We start from the raw sequence: 19,572 nt of genomic DNA, 5'->3' as shown, positions 1-19,572 counted from the left end.
TTTTCCTAATTTGTATAAAACAAAACTCTAAACACACTGGAAGACACATGATATTGTGAGCTCATGTAAGCTCGAAACTCTAAACACACTGGAAGGAGATATATATTGTAATCTTTGCACAGCAAATATCCTAATAGATTTGTCTCTTAGGCTCGTCAATGAAAGTACCACTTGACAGTCACATCAGTATATCTCTATTTTTTAGATATACATTAGCGTAGACAACATGTAACATTGACCGATGAGGATGATGTGTGGATTAGACATATAATTAAGATACCACATAACACGTCTATTTAAACCTGACGATGTGGATGACATCGTCAATCGAATGTGGATAACAATAGATATGATGGAGGCGTCAACGGTATGGCCAACATGGTTATACCCACTCACTAAAATCTGCATATGTCTCGTACACTTGATGGTGGCTCGTGTACATTTGTGAGAAGACTCCGAGCTAATGTCACTATTACTTATTGATTTCAGATTTTGCAAAACAAAACACCACCTGGCAACCTTAGAGCATCAAGGGGATGGAAATCATGTTGTATACCTATAATACAATTCAGATGCAAAAAAACATGCTTGAATTAAAATGACACAAATGAAAAAAGGAAATAGATATTTTCATCCCCATATGACTATAGCTATAATTGACAGGTTATCAACCCAATTGTTTCTCCCAGATTTTTGGTTTGGACAGCCGGAGTTACTTGATTTCATCGGAAAGATGCCGGAATTTGCAAGAACACGCCGGAATAGCGTGCTTGGACGTCCCCGAAAACTGATTTCAAAGAGGGATTCGATCGGGTTTGTGTGAGAGAGAGAGAGGTCTGGTTTGATCGAGAGAGGAGAGGGGGATTCACAATCGAGAGAGGAGAGAGGTCTGGCCGGTTTGTGTGATGAGAGGGGATTCACAATCAATTTTTTTTTTTGCGGAATTACTATTTTTTTTTAAAGTCCTCAATTACCGGATGTATTTTATATATCAATTGGAGTAGCTCTTAGTAATACATTAATAAAAGCTAATCGTTATTTGGACTCCATTTTTGGTTGCATGCGATTATTTTATAAATCATTATACAAACAAGTCAATTAACCACTGAAAGAAGAATCGTAACAACATAAAGTACGGAGATTCATTGCAATTAGAAAAAATGTACTATAAAATACACGAAAGAAGAGTATAAATTCCTTGACTTTCAAGTATTTAATTCTACTTTTCGTGTAAAAGATATAGCTTACTTTCAATTCCATCACTTTCCACAAACAATCTGTTCGCCGATTCTTGCTGCATCGCGCGGCACCAATTGTCCCTGCGCCACCACCAGCGACCTGTAGATCTGACCGATCATCTTGTCATCGTACTCCGTCACTGGGCCCCTTTTGTAGATCTGAGCGATCATTTTCTTATCGTACTCCTTAAGCGGACCCTTTCCAAACGAATTGTCGAACACACCACCACCACCGTACCCACTACTAAATGCAGGGGAAGCGTCGGCGATCCTTAACATGAAATTGACGTAGGCGTCGCGTAGACCGATGAGGAACTTCTTGGGTGAGAACCACAGCTTTGGAGTTATCTTGATCTTCCAAAACCGCCGTCTCCGGTTCGAACCGCCTCCGCCGGCCCCACCTAGCTGCACCACCCTAAATTTCCGGCGCCGGGTTGCTCCATTGAGCCTCTCGTACTTTCTCCTCCTCCAGTACCCCTTCACTCCTTTGTACAAGCTTGCCGACAACCCTTCCATTGTTTCTCTCTCTTCCTTCTCCCCCTCTCTCTCTATATCAAACCATTGTAGGTAGGTAGGAGTAGTAGTTTGAGAGAGACAGAGAGAGAGAGAGAGAGAAGGGGGGAGTGCAGGGAGGCTAGTTATGAGGGTGAGTAGCGACTCATTTAAGAGGGTGTACCCTTTACTGTTTTTTTATTTGTTGAACGAGGTCGTGTAGAAGGGAGAGTAAATTCTGTCCGGTGGCGGCAGAAACCACGTCGTTTCAGCTGCGACCATTGTAGGTAGGCTTCACCATGCATTACTACAGTAATCTGAACCGTTCGTATTGTAAGGGTCGTCGAGTAGAATATTTATGCAAAAAAATTAAATTGATTGGATATCGATAGGTATATCAAAATTAAATTTTATTTTATTTTATTTAACTTCTAAAATCATTAACTATCCCGTCCATTTTATAGCTATCGATGTCCGATTAAGTTTTTTTTCTTTTCATGGATGTTCCACTCGGCCGGCGAGCTTTAAAAGATGAACGATTCAGACTGTAACAAACACATGCATGGTGGAACCTATAATAGTCGTGGCTAAAGCCATTGTGATGAAACAGAGATCCGCCGGAGGAGGAAAGAATTTAATATCGTGGAGAAGTACTGTTTGACTCTTCTACCACCTTTTATTTATGATGATGAGATGAAACAGAGAACATGGCATGTGTGAGGTACCGGAAATCATGTCCCGTTTCTACACTACTTCTATTCTACCTATAAAATACAGTCCATGATCTTTCCATTATATCCAGATCGGAAGAGGGTTAAGTTGAGAGATCTGGCGGGCCAAAGGATAGGACAAAAATAGTGAGTGATCTCAGTTGAAAAGAAGCCCACAGGAATGGAGGAGGAGGCCGGCCGGGCCCATGTACAACACACCCAGTACGTTCACAATTCAGATCCAGCCACGTGCATCAACGTACAGTAATTAGATCATGTCATGCATGGTCGACGTGTTTGATTTCTAGTCTACGAACATGATCCGTCAACCGCTACCAAGTGGTCCATGCTTGTCTGTCTAGTGTCTATCACTGGAGCCGGAGTGAGGTGCGTAGCCAGCCATTTAGTACTTGACTTGAGGGTTGGGGGTGGCCGGCCGGGGAAGAAATTATTGATTTCGCTTCAATAAAACATCGGTAAACATGAAGTTTGAAAATGATACAACATCGAATGGCCGAATATGGGATTTATCTCGTTTTTTATGCTAGCTTTCAACAAAATTAAGAGAGCATTATGATGATCATAATTGTGTATGTATATATATATATATGCAATTTGAATATGAATTGATCATATGAAAGAGTGATCTAAGGCCATCCACAGTGGTATAATCAAAAGTCAATTGTTGTTAAAGTTAACAATGTTGGGACAAAAGAGTGCTCACAATGGTATAATCAAACTTAGCAACATCCTTAGAAATAATCAGATTTTGGGTTTTGAATAACCAAAACTAGCAACCTTTTTCAATAATCAAAACTCTTCTTAGGCCATCCACAGTGGCATAATCAAAAACTGATAACCAAAAATTGACACATCAGCTTTTGATTATCCATTTAAAAGGTTGCTAAGCTTAACAATGTTGAGGTCCACAATGGTCACTTCTAGTCCATAACTAAAATAAGGGATACATTACAATTACACTCTCTCTCCCTTGTGTTTTCCACCATTGATCACTTCCCTCCATTACACTTTTTTTTTGGCAAAAATATATAGATTTTCTCCTTTAATTTTGGAAAAAAAATTGGTGACTTCCTTCCCTAATATTATGAATTTGGAAAAAAAATCATGTACACAAAAAAAAAAAAAAAACAGATGTGTTCTTGAATTTGTAAAAAAATGTAAGGTTCTTTATGTACTCAACCACAGGGAGAGGAACGAAAAAGAATAAAATAAAAACGGAAAAAAAAAGTGAAATACCTTAATGCGGCGACCAATGTTTTTCACCATTGATCACTTTCCTCCATTACGGTTTTTTTTTTGGCAAAAATATATCGATTTTCTCTCATAATTTTGGAGAAAAAATTGATGACTTCCTTCCCTCATATTATGAATTTGGAAAAAAAATTATGTACTCAAAAAAAAAAACAGATGTGTTCTTGAATTTGTAAAAGAATGCAAGGTTCTTCATGTACTCAACCACAAGGAGAGGAACGAAAAAAACGGGAAAAAAGTAAAATACCTTAATCCGGTGACAATGAGTTGAATTGTAAATGATTGAAAGATACGAGCTTCACTTTTGAAGGGAAAGAAAAAGAAAGAGTTTGTGGCTGAAGAAAATGAGATATAGAGCACGCGAAGAAAATAAAAAGAAAATACCATTTGAAACACGCGTGTACATAAATTTTAGAACCAGTTAACTTATGTAGTGTGATATTCACAAATTTTGATTATTGAAAAAGGTTGCTAGTTTTGGTTATCCAAAGCCCAAAATTTGATTATTTCTAAGAATGTTGTTAAGTTTGATTATACCATTATGAGTCATCTTTTACCCCAATATTGTTAACTTTAAAAATAATTTGCTTTTGATTATGCCACTGTGGATGGCCTTAGCCTCCCACTTTTCCCTCTTGATCAATGCAACATCTTTAAGTGTTCATTGCTTTTCAAGTACAATATTGACTCATCATTCTTCCCTTCATTCTCTTTTTGTTTTTTTTGCTTTGATTTTTTGTCTTCCTTCTGGTCGGATTTGGTTGTGTGCATCATCCTGGAAAACAATCTCGCCAAGGGGAATTGAACTTGGTGCATGGTGATAGAGTGGATAATGGTGGACTGCCCCAGTTATCCAAACCAATAGCTTGACTATGTGGGTTTGATGATTTTTTGGATGTCTTGGATTGTATTTCAAATAAGAACTTGATTGTTCTACTTCGAACTGTGCTTTAAAATCAACCAACAATGCTCATACTTGAACTTATGAAACGTAATGGAGAGAAATGAATAGCGGAAAATAGGGGGAGGGGGGGAAATTGTAGTTAATCCCTTATTTTGATTATGAACTAGAAGTAACCATTGTGAATCTCAATATTGTTAAGCTTAACAACCTCTTAAATGAATAATCAAAAGCTGATGTGTCAATTTTTGGTTATTCATTTTTGATTATACCACTGTGGATGGCTTAAATGACACTAATCGAACCACTAGCTTGGTGGGATCACATACTATATACTAGTTAAAAGAAAAGCCTACATATCGAAGGGTAGTATCAAATTTAATACTCAATCGCTTGGGATGGTAATGGGTCATGTTTGAATCGAGATTTTTCTATTCCTTGATTAAGGGGCTGTTCGGGAATAAAAATGAGCTGGCTTTCCTGAGAAAAATGAGCCAAAGAAGTCACAGTGTGTCAGGAGGTTTATTTTTGCCGGAAAAGCCAATAAGCCATGGGGATTTTTTGTCCGAACACCTCCTAATTCTCAAACTCCATGCATGCTCACATTCATAACAATTAGAGATCAGGCATACACTCCGTGTGTGCGCGCGCGCGCGCGCCCATATATGAATACATGGGATGTGCAACAGTGCAAGTGGTGGAGTAAATAGGTGAGTGGAAGGTGGGGTGTGGCTACTAGAGTGAGAGTAATTTTACATTTATTATTCTAACAATTAATTTTTGTCGTGGTTGAAATGTAGAATTTTTTTTTTTTATGTGGATAATTCTGAAAATCACTTTTTGGACATAGCTTCACAAAAGTGTTAGTAATGCAAAAATGGGTAAACCTCAACCCAACCTAAAAAGATAAATGTAATTCACCACCAAGAAAAATCTTGAACCTAAATTAGTGGGTTATGAAAACAGTTAAAAAATGTATTAAAACACGAGTCCAGAATATTAGTATTATGTATTCTACCATTCTATTCTTCTTGTTGACAATTCAAATAACATTGACTTATCACATGGATGAGTACTGTCACTAGTCCCTTTGTTTTCTATGTTACAACCATCATAGTGTCAGTGTGGATCGATTCTAAAATGACGTGCGGTGTGGGAACATACTTTTGAATCCCTTAATAAATGAGATTATATATAAGGGGCCTTTTGTTTTTTTCCCAAAGCCGGTATACATCATTGAGTTAGAAAGTTAATTGTTAGCGGGGTAAAAAGAAAGGGGAGCCACCACATAAGTGGGGCACACGGCATGGGAAACGAACCCAACCAAACGAAAGGAGCTTCAAGTGCTCTAACCAACTGAGACACGTCCACTTTCAATTAGTACAAATTAAGAAGATGCTGAGAACTAGATTCTTGTTGAGTGTAGAAATTCATCCACTATTATCTGTACAACTAAACTTTTTTGAATGGAGTATATCATTTCTCATGTCGATCATTAATGTGTACAAAACAATATCCCTGGGGTATCAAAAAATCACAAAGAACATTCGGTAAATTATTAATTATTGCTTGTCTACAACTGATTATGCAGTTTTATTACCAATACGAGCACTTAAACTTAATCTATTTTTTTATTTGGAAAAAACCATAAAAAGGATTACTCCTCTCTTGATAGTTCCAGTATTTTTTTCTCAATCATTTAGCAATTCTTTTTTTGGTGAAGCAAGTGATACTGTTTTATACAACAAATTAATTCAGTAACTAGTAGTAATTAAGTATTTAACAAGTGGTAATTACGACATTGATTTGTTGAAGCATTATTACGAGTCTTCTTATAATGATCAGGATTTTTCATCAAATTTAAGCAAACGAAATCTAACCCATTTTACTTGGGGTTCTTGTAGTGCCTCAAGCCACTACAACCCTAGGCCCATCAATTGTGGTTCTTCTGAAGTCCAAGTTTGTGATTTGAACTGTTTTCATTTTTTTTTGGAAATGTTGAGCATATTATGTGTACCAAAAATCGTATTGATCGGACATTGGCAAACAAATGATTGAAACTTATGTCTACGGTCATTCTCTAAATCATATTAGCCCTCCATTTTTGTAAAATAGTAAATGATATCCAATTATACGGCTACCAATATCTAATTAGTTTAATTTTTTACCTAAATAATCTACTCAATATTTTTGACAAAATAAACGATTTAGGTAACAAATTGGATATATTATAGAGGACCTATAACTGTGGCAATAGGGGGTGTAGTGTTTTTGGGCACTATGGAAACCTCAAATCCTTTTATCTTAATACAAAAAAGAAAAGAAAAAAGAAACTCACTTAAAACTCCCCCGGGCGGAAATTGGAGCAAGTTGCAGAGCTATGATGCACGGACACGGAGACACGAAAATTTTAAAAAAATGGAGACACGGACACGTCAAGTGTATATTTATTTATTTAAATAAATAATTTTAATTTGACACCCATAAATTTTTTAAAAATTACAATTTGGCTCCAATTTTTTTTAAAATTACAATTTGACCCTAAATTTTTTTTAAATTACAATTTGGCCCCAATTTTTTTCAAAAAAAATACAGTTTGACCCCTACCGTATCCCCATCAGTGTCCCTGGCCGTGTCCAATCCTAAGGCCCGAGAGGCCTGGGCCTTGGGTATTCCAAAAATTCCAATTTTCAGGGGCATTCTAATATTTTCACTATTTGAGTTTGAGTATGACTCTTTTTAAGACCAATAGAAATTAGAGGTAATGAGTTAAGTCCAACCAACCATCTCATAAGTCTAAGTGCCCAACCTATTAAATTCCCAAAATCATTTTCCCCAAATCACCGAATAACACCTCCCCAAAATCGTTTCCCCCCAGACTCATCCCAAAATCTTGACGATCTCGTATTTTGTATTCGTATGTAATGATTAGTAGAACTTTATATTGGTTTGACTTTCTCGTATTGTGATTATTATTGTAAAAATTGTTAAGTATTAATTCTTTAAGGGCACACTTTTTTTTTAATTGACCTTGGGCACTAAAAATTCTTGGGCGGGCCTTGTGTGTCCCCGTAAAAAATTTAATAAATTATGAGACATGCTGCGTGACGTATCTTCGTGTCTCGACACTGCGATACGTTGACCTCTAAAGATGTCGGTGCTTCGTAGTTGCAGAGTCACCGAAACGGGAGAGAGATCCGAGAAACCGCAGAGATAGCCAAACTCTAATAAATTCAGATTTTGTTCTTTTGATGAAGGGTGGGGTAGCGTAGAAGATAAAACACAGGTACGTACCATCATATGCTTGCAGTAGTTTGTACTCACACAAATGCACTCTCAATCATATCCTCCGCCTCTTTCTCCCAGCGCACCACCACCCCCCATTGACAACTCTCTCTCTCTCTTTAAAATCACTCACTCCTCACCCCAATTTCGACCAGCCCAATTACAATCACCACCACACGTCCCTTTCTCTGAAAATCAGAATGATCAGAAATCACAGAATTCTCTTCCTCTCTCTCTCCCTCTTCGTTTCGCAATTGAATGTCTCGTTGGCGACTTCAGCAATCACGGCAGTGTTAAGAGACCAAGTGGCCTGCACAATGTGCGACTCCTGCGACAACCCGTGCCAGCCATTTCTCTCTCCTCCTCCTCTGCCGCCGCTTCCGCTGTGTCCTCCACTACCATCTCCGCCGCCCCCGTCACCACCGCCACCGTCCTCGGACCCCAACTGCCCGCCTCCGCCGTCCGCTCCAAGCCCTGCAATCAGCTTCGACTCGCCGCCACCGCCAGTGCTGCCGTCGGTTCCGACATTTGGTTACTATTCACCACCACCCCCGTCCCCGTCGGAGAGCGGTGGAGGCTGGTATTATCCACCGCCAAATGGATACAGTTTTCCCGCCCCGCCACCTCCATTCCCAATTCTTCCCTACTTCCCGTACTGCTGTTATACCCCTCCGCCCTCTGATTTCATGAACTCCTCCGTTCCATCGGCAAAACACTCTGCTTTTGTTACCCTTATTTTACTTTTTCTAATCATGTCATTTTTCTGAGAATTAACTCAAGTAGCATATATGCACCCTTATTTTCCCTCGATCTCCATATTGGAAAGCTGTTGTGCAGCTTGTGCTTAACAACCATGGAAGAAGAATAGGCACATGGAGGAGGATTGAAGAAGAAGAAGAAGAAGAATTACTCATTGTACTGACTGGGGATCGAGAGAGATCATACTGTAATAATTTGGTACTCCTAGCTTCTTTGTTCTTTTAGAATGTTCTAATAAAATAAAAATAAGTGATTTAATAGTGATTGTTTCTTTCTTACGTTTCTCGGCCAATAATAAATGATACAAAGCTGATCAAAATGATTTGTCATCATAATATTGCTGTTTACTGTCTTCTTTTTTCCCTTAATTGTCTTTTAGTGCCATTTTACAAATCTTTTAGTGACATTTTATAAATGAATGTGGTTATATGGTTCACTAGCAATTTTATAAATTATAAAATGTGAAAGAGAAAGGGAATGAAAAGCAATGGAGGTCTTTAGCTGAAGTGGCGACAGAGTTATAAACCCGCGCATGCATCTTAAGTTCGAAATTTGAAATTTTTTTAGAGTTAGTCCACAAGAGACAAATCTTTTACTTCCGGGAATGTTATGTCTTTAATTGGATGAAGGACGAAAATAGTCGAGATGTGCGTAAGCTGATCCGAACATCCTAACCACCGAAAAAAAGAAAAGAAGAAAAGCAATGGAGGTAGCCAGGCGGATAGTCGGCAGAGCTTGGCTCTCTCCAATCCTCTAATAATTGGAGGATCCTCCAATTCATTCCAACGGTTGAAAATCAATTCTTTATAACATCCTTATTATCCTGCTAACATTCAATAATCTCTCTCTTTCTCTCTACCCACAACCGCCCAACTCACCTCTTCTCCGGCGCGGTCCTCTCCCTTTTCCGATATTCTCTCTCCCCTCCCCAAAAATATTCTCCACAAAATTGTACATACCCATTTCGAACACTGGCAAAGATCGTGTTTGTACTTAGTTAAAATTGGACTTTCGGCAACAGTTTTTTCAAATTAAGTTTAACCTACTTGAATTTGAATGGCAAACCATGTAATCAGATTGCAAATTACGTTATTATTATGAAAAATTTAAGTATCAGATGATAATGGTCATTGCTCCTAACCTTCAATGGTGGATTCAAAAATCAATTGTGGTGAACCAACTTTTTTTTAATTAATTCACTTTCTACTACTTATTTTGCTGAATAGTGATTTTGTTGGACAGTTTTTGCAAAAAAAAAAAAAGAATCAAAGAAAAATAGGAAGCTATGGATTTTGGCATAGTCATAGAGAGAGATTCCGGCTGTGATGAATTGAAAAGAGATTCACTTTGTTTGGTTGAGCTTTTAGAAAGTTATTTTTAGAGTTGGAATGGTAATGAGTGGAGAGAGATAGAGAGAAAGATTTATTGAAAACTGTGCCGAGAGTTGAAAGTTACTCTCAAAAAGGGCAACCAAACACAGCGATTGATTTTCAATTGAAGCCTTGGGTTGTGAAGATAGTGAACAGGAAAGAGATAGAGAGAGATTATTGGGTGTTAGCGGGATAAAGATAATACTATGAAGAACTCATTTTCAACCGTTGGATTTGAATCGGAGGATCCTCCAATTATTTGAGAGGAGCCAAACTCTAGTTGGCAGCTGGAGTCCAACTAGAGAAACACGTGTTGCGTGGTGTGTAGTGATGGCTGGTCATGAATCATGATCTAATAATGTTTAAGGATCCGGAAAAATATCCTTTCACAGTTTGCACATGCGGCGATGGCGTAATTTATCCACATCTAACAAAATTGTAGGCCAAATGGGTGGTGATTCCGAGGGGATAGATAGATGGACTCTTGGGATGACAAAGAAGGTAGCGTTGAGTTTACACTTGCAACTCCAACTTCAATCGAAAAGTGAATAGAAAACAGAATAACTTGTTTATGGAGAAGCAGTGAATATATTTTACGGAGTCCAATTTTACGTGTTTGAACAATGCAAATTAAAAATAAACTATTTCCGATCAGAGATATTTATTATTGGTCAAGATTTAAAAATATATCTCGATCATTAATTGCTGAGATGAACGAATGAGATTGCGTGCCTCCAGTCATGAATAAAATTATTCTCTATAGAAAATTCAACCTGAACCTGCATCATGCAGTATTTAGTACTAGTATGAACTTGAGGGATTTGGACCATGCTATTTTAGTTTTTTTATAAGAAGATTGCATGTATCTAGCTACTATGATACGCGAGGAAGCACGATCCAATTTTTGATGAAATAAATTAATAAAATAATTAAACAATTGAACTCCAATCCCAACTTTTTTATTTAAAATTAATACTAACAATTTAACCCAACAATCTAAAAAAGTTTGACGTGCAACTACAAAATGCAATTTTTTTAATAAACACAAAACAAAAAATCAAGTTGAGGCCTCAATTTTACCATTTCACAACAGTAGCAGTAACAATGATCACCAATTCTCACGACGGAGAGCCCTGAGGACTCTACCGTGCGGAGAATCAGGATCCCCCCTCGTCGCCGACTGTTTCCAAATCTCCATAGCCCTCCTCAGCGCCTCTTCGGCCGTGTCCAGTTGCTCCTCCCTCCACAAAACCACATCTAATATCTCCCCCACGTACGAATCCGCCGTCCCGTCCGTAGCCCTCGTGATTGGCTTCCTCGTATCCGCGACCTCAATCTCCGATAACGGCGACGCCTTATGGTGGTCGTAATACTCCTTATAATCCTCCTCTTGTTCTGTCCTCAATTGTCTGCGGCTTTCTCCTCCGTCGTCTGGCCATGGGCCGTCGTCTAAGGCTGCGCAACTCACGTTGTCGATCGCTGCCCTGTTTTTGACGGTGGTGTGGCGGCGCTTTTGCTGAGGGATGGGGTCAATAGGTGGCGTGACGGCGGGGCTCTCTAGTTTCGGAGAGGGTGCGTAGGGTGGTTTTGGGGGCATCAATGGGTCAAGGTCTTTTGTGGGCTTGTGCTCTGTTTCCTTCTTCTCTGCGGTGGCTGCAGCCCTTGCTGTCACTAGTGTATCGCTCTCCTGCAACATGAAAATTAACATAGTAATAACGCTGTAGAGCCCAAATATTTACACAGTTTCTTCTTTCATGTCAATGCTTTAAATGAAAACAATAGAATAGCACGTCTTTGTCCCGAAAAAAATATAAAAAATTGTGCCCTATATATATATATATATGATCATTTTTAGCTACTTACGCTAGGGGATTCCCCATGAATGGCAGGGTCAGCGACGCGACGAGTTGGGAGGGGAACCGTGGCGAGTCCCCTGCAAAGGGATTGGTGGCGGGACACGCCGGAAAGTAGTCGGAAGTTGACTCTCGCGGTGGCTGCTAATCTGGATTCCATTCGTTTTACTAGTTCTAATTTCAAATATCTGGGTGGAGAAGACGCCGGTGATGGTGATATTAATATGTGGGATGAACTTTTTTCTCTTGACGGTTGAAAACACTTGTCAAAATATTTTGACGTGGCAAATGTTTCCAGGGCTTTCGTGTAAAACCGTGGAAGCTTCTTTTGTTCTTCTAAGTTCTACTGTGTTCTTGTCTTCTAAAGAGTCTCCCAGAAGCACGAAGAAGTTGCTTCCTGCTTCTTGGATTTACAAGGGTGCCCCTAGCTATTCCTATTTTGGCCTAATAAGAAAAATGTTTTATTTTTTGGTTCTTATTCAATTTTTTTTGTTTTGCATTTGTTAGTTTTTTTTTATCAATTTTTTATGAATTATTATTCGTCATAACGAGAAGAATCTAAAAAGTAAAAAATTACGATCGATATCAAATTTTTTTGAATAAAGACAAAATTAAGTCAATTTTTTAGTCTTTATATATAAAAAAGGGGTTTCGATCGTAATTTTTTATTTTTAAGATTCTTATCGTCATGACGAAGCAATAATTCATAAAAAATTAACGAAAAATTAATAAATTTGAATTTATTTAATAAGGACAAAAAAAGTCATTTTACTTATTTTGGGCCTCCACAAAATCCCCAAACAAGAAGACCCATTCCCCGCCTTCTTTCAAAAAATTTCTCAAGCTTCGCGGCAATGCTTCAGGAGCTCTCTTTCTATCTCTAAGCTCTCATTTGTACTCTACTTGACTACTTCTCTCTCTACAATGTTTCCTGTCGGTGAAAAGGCGGGGAAGGCGATGGACAACAGCGACGGCGCTACAAGTAGTGGAAATGGAGAGTCGATCGTACTTCTCTAAATTGCTCTCTCTTTCACACACATGCGAACATGCAAAGAGTTGCTCGTTGAAATTAAAATCATGGAGAGATTCAACTCTCTTCGCGGCATTCATTTCCAGTTAATTAGATCGTTGCACCTTCTCTTCATCTTTACATTTCGATCAATCAGGTTTTCGCACGAAATGTGAAGAAATCAGAGATGACTACGCAAGATTCACTTTTCTTGGTATACTTTTGATTTTGATGTTCATCTACGGTTAATCAGGGTGTCAAAGATGTCGAATCGCTTAATCAGTCTTCTTCTTTGTTATTTTGTTGAATTTTGTACCTAGAATCTGAAATTCTAAATCTCTTATGTTCAGATCATCCTATGATGTATAGAGAGTAGATCGAACATTAATGATGTGAACTCACTGTAATCTACTAAAATTTCTCAGGTTGTCCCACGACTAGTGATTGATCAGAATTCATTCTCCTGGTATAATTATGATGTTCATCTACGGTTAATCAGTATACAAGATGTACAGTCGTTTAATCAGTTATCTTCTTCATTATTTTGATGAATTCCAGAATCCGAATTTGAACTTCAGAGCTTAAGTTCAGATTATTCTACATTCTACAATATACCAGTATTTTCAAATCAGGATTCGCATCGTGTCTCGGTTTTTTAATTATATAGTTGTTCGTATTGAGATACGTATCGTATATCTTGTGATACATTTGTTGAAAGAGTTGGAGTTTCTATTGCGTAGTTGGATAATATTTTTGGAAGAGGAGGAATACTAAGACAAGAGTGGGGAAGGAGAATATTTGCATTGTACTTGAACTCATGCTTTTTCTTGGCTTGATACAAAATGGTTAGAACCCCTCCCTATTTGTACTACTCCATGGAAAAATTTTAGTACAAAAATATTTTCATATAACATAAACTTTGAGATAATTCTAGAATTACACATGTGTCTACTTCTCACAAAAAAAAAACTCTAGATATTTCACAAGGATATTCTATAGCTAAATATTATATAGTTTCTAAAACCTAGATATTTATATCTTTTTCGATAATATCTATCATATTTGGATTTTGTCAATTGGAGCTTTGTAAAAATACTAAATTTAATTTTTGTTTCAATAGCATTAATCATAATTAATATATAATTAAAAAGTAGATACACTTAATAACATCAACAAACTATGCAGCTTACATTTAAAAAAAATTAAAATGCAAAATTTCAAGTTTGCCGCCTATTACATTATGTTCCCTTTGTTAGGAAAAGTAAAGTAAGACAAAACACAACACAATCGAAGTATGGTTCTTTCTTTTATACAAACTCTACATTAAGGTTGAATTTATATCAAATGGTTTGAAAGATGGCATAATTAGATCAACGGGATTAGATTAATGCATTTGGGGTTTAGCTTCTTGAAATAAGGTCCGACTTTTTTCGAATAAGTAATCATAGGATACATATAGAATTAGAATACATTTATAAATCGTAGGATACGCGATCGTATTGCAGAATTTCTATACAAAAATAATACAAATAGTTGATCAAATCTCAATTGATTCTTATGATGTGAACTCAATTCAATCCACTCAGCTCCTCAGATTTTCACACGAAATGTGAATGAATCAGAGATGACAAAGCAGGATTCACTTTTCCTGGTATAATTTTGATTTTGATGTTCCTTTATCGTTAATCGGGTTGTCAAAGATGTCAAATGCTTAGTCGGTTTTATTCTTTGATATGTTGTTGAATTTCGTACCTAGAATTTGAAATTCTAGATCTCTTACATTCAAATCTTCCTACTATAATGTATAGAGAGTAGATCGTACCTTGATGATATGAACTCACTGTCATCCAAATCTTACTCTCTCTCTCTCTCCTTTCTCTCTCTCCAAATTCGAGCCGTCCAAAAATACAATGGATGGCTCGGATGCGCTGAGCGGGCACCACGTGGTACCCGCTCAGCACTGAAATCTTTTCTGTGGACACTGGTATGCGGGATATAAAACCCCAACGCTAATGACCAAAATGCCCTTCAATTACCAACTTATGTGCATATACACACTCTTACCCTGTTCCATCACTAGCTATTACACATATACTGATGTAGGACAAAAATGGAGAGTTTTTGTATTTTATTTTTATTGTTTTAGAATAAGATTTTAGCTAGGAATATTTTCATTTAGGTTAGAATTATTAACTTTCCGTATTCAGTTTGATTTTGATTTCTGCCTTTATTAGGATTCTTGGTCTACAAGAATTAGGATTTTATTTTAATTAATTAGGAAATATCTTTTATTTAATGCCGCTTGTTTTGGCATGATTTATTATTTCTTTTACAGTAGGATTTCTAGGGTTAGAGTCTTATAAAAAGGGCTGTAACCTATTCAATTATTAAACTTTTATAACTTTTATCAATAATATTCAGAGATTTTCTCTTTCTTTCTTGTGCGCAAGAATTGCTCGTTGCGACGAGTTGTTTATCTCGTTTGGACTAGTACGCTAACTAGTCTCTCGTAAATTCCGCCGCGTCATATACACAGTCTTACCCTGTTCCATCACTAGCTATTACACATAAGTGTACACACATGCACACTTTCATGTAGGTGATGCTGCAGTGTGTTTGATACCCGCATTGAATGTGATTGTGTGTGCGCGTTGTGCATTTGTGTTTGGTAATGGTTGCTATATCCTAACTGAAGTTGCATTTTTTATTTTGGCACATTTCAAAGAGACAAACGCTTAAAAATTTCTTAAAAGCCAAGGCACTCAATCACTCTAATACAAGGATGAGCTGATGAAGTGAGGAAAGCAGAAATCATTAGATGATTAATACAGTAGGATATTACTGTATGACTTTTGGCAACTAGCTAGTAGTACTTCAAACATTAGGCAAATCATTACAAAACCAATTCTGAAATTTTATTAAAAGTAAAAGAGATGACAACTACAGGAATTCATCTGAGGCATGGAAGGAGGATTAGGTTTCCGTGATTATGACCCCACCACCTGGGTATTCTGGTTGGTACCACAGAAATAAGCAGAAAGCGATAGAATCTTTTATTTTGTTTGGTTACAAAAGGAAGGCCTGAGCCCTAAACACCATAGCCACTACTAGCGACCGATCTTAATCTGTCAATGCCATCAACATCGTTTCGCAGATGCTTCAGGACCTCCAAAGGGACTTGCCCGTGGATCAACTCTCCCTGCTCCCACTTCAAGTCTATCTTTGCTAACTTATGAGCACACCCATTAGCTTCCCTCCACACGAAAATTAGACTACCATTCCTTAACAGATCCATCTCTTGTTTAATAAGCATAATCAAATTATGGTTAGGGTCGTGGTGATAGAATCTTTGATAATATAATACTCATCATGTGAACAACATAAGAGGCCGTCTAATACTCCTAAGGGTTTGAAAAAACAACTTTAAGCAACTAAATGGTTCGCCCCCAAGAGATCGCAAGTTCTAATCCAACGAAGGCTAAACATTTCAAACCTTGGACCTACAGGAGGTTTGTCCAGTCAGTAACTTTAGGGTCCCAGAATAAGCGAGGCGTGCGCAAGTTGGCTCAGACATTCGGTTATAAAAAATAAAAAAAAGTAGCAAAAGATCAAGATCAAGATAGGATTTTCATCTGCATCCAATATTCCATTCCGCATATTATTTCAGCACAATTTTTATGTTATCTCATCTCAATCTGGTTATTGGTTTTGCTTTTACTGATTTAATCAATAGATAGAGAGTTCCGGAGAAAGAAAGTTTCCATTTCACTTAAACAAGCGGAAAAAATGACTTGACTAGGACATTTTGATGGCCTTAAGAAAGCGGAATCGTTAAGAGGAAAAGGTAGCATTAGACACGAGAAGTAGCGCTAAGCCAATGACCACTTGATGGTGAAAAAGCAGGACAAGAAATAAACCATGAGGAAACAATATTTATGTTGTTAATGTGTTTTGTGGAATTTGTTACATGATGGTATATTATGTGGGCTAAGCCATTGCCTTTGACCATATGGTTGTATAGTTTCTGGGAATTTGAAACCCGATTTCCTTTCTAATCAACAGTGTACTTAAGTGTGTACATACAAACTACGGCAAAACTTGCATGCGAATATGTTTGAATATATCCTCAAAGAAACTAACAAGAGACGATGAAAGATATCTTACTGCATTTCCTTCATGCCAATGAGCAGAAGAGGTCTTTCACAGCATCCACCGGCTTCTTATCACCCGCTTTCAAGGCTTTATAGATCTCTTGAGACATTGGCCAGTACCATCACACAATTGACTCTTCTCCTCGCAAACTTAGCAAATGAATTGAACAGAGGAACTTCCAAATCCTCTGTTGCCAACAAACTGTCTTCCCGTCTCAAGCAAAGCTGCTTATGATGAACTCCATTGGTCACCCATTCAGACAACTCCTCAACACACTCGTTCACCTTATCGTAGTCAAACCCTCGTGTATCATATACACAGAACCCGCTACTCATTGATCTCAACACATTGTGTTCCTCCATAAACAAAGGTGTGTGACTAGTTCCACTTCCTACGAATTAACAGAAGAGAACCCAGTCATTGACCATCAATTATGTCCTTCCTAAACTTGATTAACCTTGGGTTGGGGTAGGGATGTGCAGCGGTGCGAGAGTGAAATCAAAACTTGAGCTATGGAAAATAGAAGATTATGTGAAGAAGTCACGTGGCAGTAGTAACATATGGAGAAAAATGCAAATTCTGCTGCCAAAAATTTAAGAAAAGTGTTCCAATGATACCTTTGTTTTGCTTTTAGTTTTTGCAAAACATATAGCTATACAACATTGCCGTTACTGTTCCATAAGTTAAATAGCCCCCATATCATTTCCTAACTGCGTCTTGAATATCAAACTTTGTCACTTAACATCACCTAATGATGAAACAAGCACATTATTGAGTAGTACCATTCTGTAGATCACGATTACAACTGAGTGAGTGGTGGTTAAAGTGAAAAGAATGTCAAAAAAGTTAAAACTTCAATACACATTCTACTACAATTTGACACACTTCTACACAATTTTCCTCCATATTCTACTTTTTGCACCTTGACAACTATCAAGTGAACTGTGGTTACCATTTTCTGTAGTTTACTATATCTGGACTAGAAATTTCCCAATTGTAGAGCTAACGGAGTTTACCTGAAGAGGTTTGGGCGAAGGGTATGAGACCAGGCCGTCCCAAAACGCTGTACATGAGATTCACAAGCGAACTCTTGTCAGCATTATGAAAACCAACCAACAGAATGGTGTTAACAGGAGGAATTTATATCCATCTCTTCCTTCTTAATTCCCCCTGTGGGGACCCAGAAATCCCCCACAACGGTAGTTGAAAAGCTTCTGTCAAAGCTCATCGAGGACTTCTGGGGCAACCAAGGCCAATCTCTCCATTTCCCTCAGGACTTTGAGCCATGGAGTCACCTTTTGTATCCCCAAATTTGTGTATTCGTCGAACTTTGCTACCGATCTCCACCAACAATATACAGCCTTTGGCGGAGATTCGTAGACATTTTCCTGGTTAGAAGATAGTAGTTGATCTTCCATTCTTTCGCTTTGAAAAAACAGCACAGAGTTCCAAATAGTTTTATTTTCTTCTTTTTTGACGGAAAGTCGCAAGCAGTTTGGGTTCCTGTTGGAGAGGAACTAAAAGGGGAGGGGAAGATAAAGACAAAAGAGTACTTTTCCTCGCTCTGCGCCTGTGAATGGGGATTGTCCATGCGAGTTTCGTCCTCTTGCTTCTGCACTAATTCCAGAGGAAGGTTCCGAACTTCCCAGCACTATTACACACTCCGTACCCTTTCCATACTTCTTGATTTCTCCATAATTACAGTAATGACGTTTGAGTAACGGTCACATCGAAAGAAACAACAGTGGGATCATCCCGTCTCTAATGACAAGAGAGGTATGAATAAGACAACATGCACGACAGTTTTCACAACGCGCCTGTGTAGCAGTGTAATTGGCAACCAACTAGATGGATTGTAATTTTCAACTGCTAACTATACTTGGCACATAAGCATATTGTGCAAAATGCTGTGTTTCTAGATCTCCTCGAATGGCGCCCGCACCTTTGTTTGTTTCACAAATTCCTAAACTTGGCTAAGTTTAATCAATTAGTATGCTCTTCTACATAGACTCTGAATAGTTTGATAGAGATTACATTATTCACTGTTCGATAAAGCTGGTGTTTTACGGTCGGTCAATATACTGTATAAGGCGCCTGACAGTCCTAACCTCCAAGAACCCATGGCAAGTGATGACCCCCCCCCCCTGGGAGGAAAAAGCCACAGCCGTATACGGTAACAGACCCTAACATCTTGTTTAGGGTCTCCATTGACCAAACCATCATCACAATGACAACTGAAAAAGTGGATATCCAGTTCAAAGAAAATCTAAACTGGGATTAAGCTAGTTCAATCATTATAGGGGTAGTTACACAGACATCTCCGAAGGCTTGCTTGTGTACAATTAGAGGAACATTTGGTGTCTGAAATACACTGCAGCTTACTTTATCCTTTTTCTGATAGTAACATCCAAGAACCTCCATTAAATCAACATCAGCATAATTCGCAGAAACTTCTTGCACCAACTAAATTACAGCGCCTAAGCACCAAAGGTACACTTATCTCGCATTCAATTCATATGCACATCGTTTCA

The 19,572-nt window shown here is 37.9% G+C and overlaps 2 protein-coding genes and 1 pseudogene across 2 annotated transcripts; 1 reads left to right on the top strand and 2 right to left on the bottom strand.

Moving 5' to 3' along the window:
• Window positions 1-7,874: 7,874 nt before the first annotated feature.
• LOC131315037 (leucine-rich repeat extensin-like protein 1) lies at window positions 7,875-8,917 on the top strand. Its single transcript, XM_058344086.1, has one exon. The coding sequence runs from the start codon at window positions 8,099-8,101 to the stop codon at window positions 8,663-8,665; it is 567 nt and encodes a 188-aa protein (XP_058200069.1). The 5' UTR covers window positions 7,875-8,098; the 3' UTR covers window positions 8,666-8,917.
• A 2,047-nt stretch (window positions 8,918-10,964) lies between these two features.
• LOC131315036 (uncharacterized) lies at window positions 10,965-12,222 on the bottom strand. The gene is made up of 2 exons (XM_058344085.1): window positions 11,891-12,222; window positions 10,965-11,714 (listed from the first exon to the last, which is right to left on the bottom strand). Exons 1-2 carry the CDS (start codon window positions 12,038-12,040, stop codon window positions 11,136-11,138), a joined length of 729 nt encoding a protein of 242 aa, XP_058200068.1. The 5' UTR covers window positions 12,041-12,222; the 3' UTR covers window positions 10,965-11,135.
• A 4,285-nt stretch (window positions 12,223-16,507) lies between these two features.
• LOC131315034 (uncharacterized) lies at window positions 16,508-18,800 on the bottom strand (annotated as a pseudogene).
• Between the last annotated feature and the right edge of the window lie 772 nt (window positions 18,801-19,572).

This window comes from Rhododendron vialii, chromosome 13a (genome assembly GCF_030253575.1).
Source record: "Rhododendron vialii isolate Sample 1 chromosome 13a, ASM3025357v1".
NCBI lineage: Eukaryota > Viridiplantae > Streptophyta > Magnoliopsida > Ericales > Ericaceae > Rhododendron > Rhododendron vialii.
Note: the sequence above shows the minus strand (reverse complement) of the source record. Positions and strands in the feature narration are given on the sequence as shown.

Excerpts from the sequence above, each read along its gene's own strand:
- LOC131315037 (XM_058344086.1), top strand. The coding sequence starts at position 8,099 with ATGATCAGAAATCACAGAATTCTCTTCCTCTCTCTCTCCCTCTTCGTT.
- LOC131315036 (XM_058344085.1), bottom strand. The coding sequence starts at position 12,040 with ATGGAATCCAGATTAGCAGCCACCGCGAGAGTCAACTTCCGACTACTT. Across the intron at positions 11,715-11,890 it reads TTCATGGGGAATCCCCTAGC|GAGAGCGATACACTAGTGAC; the intron begins GTAAGTAGCTAA and ends TTCATGTTGCAG.